Genomic DNA, 5,327 nt, shown 5'->3' on the forward strand with positions numbered 1-5,327 from the left:
GCCTATTTCACTCCCACGCTATTGCCCATCTCCCCATGCTCCAACACCGTAGCCCGTGTCATTGCTTGTGCCAGCGCCGCCACCACCGCCTGGCCTCGCCATTCAGCAGTGCAAGTCCACTCTGGCGCAGGGCAGGCTAGCCAACCCTTCGGTGACCCCCATGCGCAGCCACCCGTGCGCCACCTGTCGTGACAGCATCAGCGTCGGCACCATCAGTAGGCCACCCTCCGGCACCGACAACTCCCACACAGGACACATTGTACTAGTCATGGGCGCCTCCAGTGTTTGTCGTCATCGGGAACGATGACAAGTATGCATCCATGATGGTGGCAACCCTAATAGGTTAGGGTTTTAATTTTGAGCTATTTTTCTTTATTTTCGTATTTTATAATTTAGTTTTTATTAATTAATATTATTGTACTAAAAAATATAGCGCCGGGCCGCTAGGTACCCGACCCAAACGGAACAAGTTCGGCCAGGCCTAGGAAAAAAAGAGAAGAAAACTACTCTGTCGCTCCACTAGACCACTCCTCTCAGTTAAAAAAAAAAAAGCAAAACAGAAAAAAAGCTCGAAGCCTCCTCCCGTCGCCACCGCCGCCGCCGCCGGCGCGTAGCCCGCTTGCTCCTCCCAGCAGCCCGCCGTTTACGTCGCCGGCTGCTCCCCGTCTCCACCCAGAGGATTAATCCTGTCGTGTCGCCTGCCGCCGGTCAGTGCTCTTCCTTTAGCCTAGCTTGCCACGGCAGAATTCAGAGAAGAAACCGAGCGGGACTAGAAATTTCTTCAGCAGTAACTAAAGCTCCGGATCTTTGATACCCGTGTCGCTACTGGACTCGGATTTGCTTCTCCTACTCGTATTAGGAGTGTGGGCGTGTGGACACAGGATTTGCTTCTCCTACTGGACTCGGTTTGTTATCTATATAAGCACAGACAGGAGCCTGCCTTTCATCTGAAGATATTTGTCCAAGCACCAGGTCTTTGCACTTACAGTTACGGAGCAGATTTAGCCAGGAGTCTGCCTTCCCTCAGTTATACTGAAGAAGTTTGTCAGTTTGGCCGAAGTTCCAGATCTTTGCAGAGAGAGGAGACCCTGCTCCCATGGAGCTAAGTAGCGTCGCCTCGATGATGAGCTTAGGGAGTCTAGCTATACAACGAACATATTTGTGCTCCCTAGTCTTCAGACTCTTGCCAAAGCTGCTAGGCTTCACTCCCAGTTCACTGAAGAAATTCTGCAAAGATGTTCATCCACCACTGACGGAGACTATTGTGGGCACGTTGCCTGAGCTGCCTCAGGACATCTTGATGGGTATCTTTGCCACCCTTGAAATCCCTGACTTCGTACGTGCCGGTGCTGTCTGCCGCTCTTGGCGCTCTGCATATACCAGCCTACGGAGCCCTGGGCAGTATAAACTATCGCCGTGCCTCCTCCATACTTCTGAATCTGCTGGTGATAGCTCTGCTTGCCTCTACAGCCTCACTGAAAGGAGATCGTACAAGTTAACTCTTCCGGAGCCACCTATCCGCTCTAGGTGTTTGATCGGGTCCTCTCATGGCTGGCTAGTTACTGTTGATGAGAGATCTGAGATGCATCTTGTCAATCCGATCACATGTCAACAGATTGCTCTACCTTCGGTGATCACCCTCGAGCAGGTGAAGCCCATCTTTGATGAGTACGGTGTTCTCCACAAGTATGAATTGTCTTGGCTCACTGGAACAACTACTCGCTATGTCCCGCCGTTGATCTTCGCTCTTGACAAGCTGCGGGATGAACTCCACTATAAGGCGTTTGTGTTCCCTGATACATCCACGGGAAGCTACATTGTGGTGCTCATCCATAACCCAATGCGCCAGCTCTCTTTTGCAAGGCTAGGGGATGATAAATGGACCTGGCTGCCGCCTCATGATCTCTATTGTGATTGCATTTACAAGGATGGCCTGTTGTATGCTGTGTCTAAAAGGGGAGAACTTCACACTTTCGATATTAGTGGCCCTGTGGTCGCTATGAATATGGTCATAAGCATACCCAGGAAGGATTACTGTGAGTATTTGTACATTGTTGAAGCTCCATGGGGTGATCTTCTGCTCATTTGGAGAATCTTTGAGGATTTTAATTTGGAACCTGATCCTGGGGCATCTGTGTTTTGGAATACTACAAAATTCAGAATATATGAACTTGAAGCTTCCGGAAGTAAACTTAAGGAAATCAATTGCTTGCGTGACCATGTTTTGTTTCTTGGGCATAATGAATCACTTTGTCTCAGTGCTGAACAATATCCGTCTCTCAGGGCAAATCATGCCTACTTTACTGACGATAATATGTTCTGGACATTGGGATTTAAGAATAATCACCGTGATATGGGAATTCTCAACTTGGATGATAACAGCAAGGAAGGACTCATATCTTCTCAGCTTTGTTCCAACTTTCCGGCTCCGATTTGGATTACACCTGATCTTAGAAATATGAACTTGGCTTCAGGTGCTGCTTGAAAAATGGTTTAGTGAGCCTTCAGTTGCGTAGTTTGCTAGGTTATTGTGCTTCGTAAAGGAAGTCATGGACAAACTATTCAAGTGATCACTTGGACCCTGACTCCGCCCACTCTAGCTTCGACCCAGTTGAATAAATAGTTGAGTTTTTTCTTTGTTTATCCATGATATAATCATGTACATCACACAGTTTAATGTTTCAATGGAAAACTTGAGGAATACCCAATTTCCCTCTGGTGTGTGTCTGCATCTGCATGTGTATTTTTCCTTTACAATAAACAAATTCTTTTGATATTCTCCTTATTAAGATTTCAAAAGATGCAGGACATTTCACTCATTTGTTAGTTAGTTTGTTGTTGATGATTGCAAGGGATGCTGGTAAGGGAAGAATCCTTACTTCGTCAGCAGAGTCTGCATTGATCTCTCTCACTCCTTTTGATTTGGGTTTGGTTTAACAGTGGTACCAAGTACCATGCATTGGTACTCCTGGATGTTAATCGCCATTGTCATTCATAACTGTGCATATGGTTCATAAACTATGGGCTGCATAAATTGAATAATAAATAATATGCGTTATTCTCCTACCATGGTTTGTTGAAATGATTCTTTGTTATCTCCTTTTGCACTGATGTCATCGAGATGACAAGTTCGTATGCACTACCTGTAGTGTGGAGGTAGCACTGGTGCTGGAGATAGTGCTGAAGGGGATTAATATAGAGGTACATAGAGGTGAGCTTCCAGCGGTGGTTGGAACGGTCGGGTCCGGCAAAGTCGTCACTGCTGTCTTGCATTATGGGAGAGATGGACAAGGTCTCAGGCAAGGTAAGTCAGTTTTACTTTATATGCAAAACAGACATCCTTGTTTATCAAAATACTGTGTTATTTGCTCATTCATTTGGTGCAACTTTCTTCTTATTTCTCACAACTCCTGAAGTCGATTGGGAATTCCCTGAGTCTTTGCAAGCTTAAAACTTGCCCCGAGAACATGCACACACTAGATTGGACCTGGTTGGCTCTGAATAAATATTCGACACATATGTTATAATCATTCCACACAGATGTTAGATATTGCAATATTATTTTTATTAAGCAGGATCACAATTGTATATTCAGATTGAACCAAAGTTACAAGAAAGCTTATACAAAAAACTCGTGCTCAGATGAACAGAGCATACGTGTTTCTGCTCAACATGAGCCCAGCAACAGAGTCACATGGCTTGCTATGATTATTTTGTTAACTGTAGTGGCTGCGCTTACTCTAGAATAAACACATCCATTTATTATCGAACGAGTTATTCTGAACTTAAAGTGCGGCGTCATACGTTTCCTTTCTGAATTTGAATTCAGAGTCCAATCAGTTCTCGGCTATTGTGCTAACTGTTCCTTTTCTTGCATCTTTGGAATTGTAGTTACTTGCATTTGTCTGACATTATGCGTTGTTTCTGCTTACGCTTGCTACTAAAAGCAATTAGATATGCTTCTACAGAGTTGTAGAATAAGGAGTTGTATTCTCAGACATGTGTGATGCTAGTAGGTATAAAACCCAACAAAGTAATTTATGCATCCATATTACTATGTTAGGAAGAATTGGCTAAGAATTTCCATTTAGAGAGCATGAAGAATGAGTGTGCACATATATTATTAGCAGTTGCTTTACCTTTAGAATTTGCGAAGTCATTTGTGCTATTCTTTGGCTGATTCATGCTCTGGCAATATATTCTCATAGAAACCTTTGAGAAGCTGGTGATGGAGATGGCGGAGATTATAGTGATGATGTTCTTGTCCTGCTCCTGCAAGAACATTGCTTCGATGGTGGAGCTGCAGTTTTGTATGAAGATACTTTCAGTATAGCTGAACGAATGCAGTTGTGTGTTCTGGCATCGAATGCAGGTGTTACTGTTTGTTTCTTTCATGCACATTGATACTACTTCGGAAGACGTGGTACTGAAGGGGCACATTGATTGAACTTTTGCTGGAAAATCTCATGGATTCAAGTATTAGCACATATTTGACCTCTGATGTCTTATTCTTCGGGCCCTTGCTTTCAGAGGAAGTATCCATGCAATTTTGGAGACTAGATGACCCGGTGCGCTCCGGCGCACAGGCAAATGCAAGACAGTATTATAACCATATGTTTCATGGTGCTAATGTATTATGGCCCACTACGCATACTCATGCTGACCATGGTAAATTTCATAAACACAACCATATACTTGGATGAAATATGTAAAGAATGTGTCATTTCCCATATTCTATAGGAAAGATGTGTTCCAATGTACAGAAAGACATAAAACTGCATTGTATTTAATTCATAAATGTAATATCAATATCAGTCTCTCGACAGTTAACCATATATAAGTTGGGTACTCTTTCATAGGCACTAAAACATCTGCACAATATTTGTAGAGATATATATATATCATCCCTCGAATTCAGCACAAGTTATCTGCAATAGGAAAAAACATTTTCACTAAGCCAAAAAGAGAAAAGAGATCACAATAAAAAGCAAGGTGGTCAAACTCAAAATAGGATGCATGTGGCCGATTTATCCTAATTTGCCTAGCTAAAACATATAGAGGAAACAATAAATGTTTACCTGGTTGGGAAAAAAACTGGAAACAGAGAATTGCTAAACACCACAAGTGACAAAGCTGCAAAGATCAATATGCATAGATACCTAAAGAGAACACAACATAAGATACAAATCAATGTCTAAAAGGATGAATTGTCTGTGAATGGATAATTAGCAGAGGCATGATAAAGTATATCTACATAAGGAAGTATAATTAGTAGGGTTTACATAATTTGGAAAACAAGAAGGAAGTGAAATCCCCCGAAAAAATGA

General features: G+C 42.9%; 1 protein-coding gene across 1 annotated transcript; it reads left to right on the plus strand.

Annotated features, from left to right (window-relative positions):
- The first annotated feature begins 644 nt into the window (after window positions 1-644).
- On the plus strand, window positions 645-4,835 carry LOC124654487 (probable F-box protein At4g22165). Its single transcript, XM_047193485.1, has 3 exons — window positions 645-2,622; window positions 3,150-3,304; window positions 4,209-4,835. The coding sequence occupies exon 1, from the start codon at window positions 1,097-1,099 to the stop codon at window positions 2,483-2,485; it is 1,389 nt and encodes a 462-aa protein (XP_047049441.1). The 5' UTR covers window positions 645-1,096; the 3' UTR covers window positions 2,486-2,622; window positions 3,150-3,304; window positions 4,209-4,835.
- Window positions 4,836-5,327: the final 492 nt, after the last annotated feature.

The sequence above is a fragment of the Lolium rigidum genome, chromosome 5, assembly GCF_022539505.1.
Source record: "Lolium rigidum isolate FL_2022 chromosome 5, APGP_CSIRO_Lrig_0.1, whole genome shotgun sequence".
Lineage (NCBI taxonomy): Eukaryota > Viridiplantae > Streptophyta > Magnoliopsida > Poales > Poaceae > Lolium > Lolium rigidum.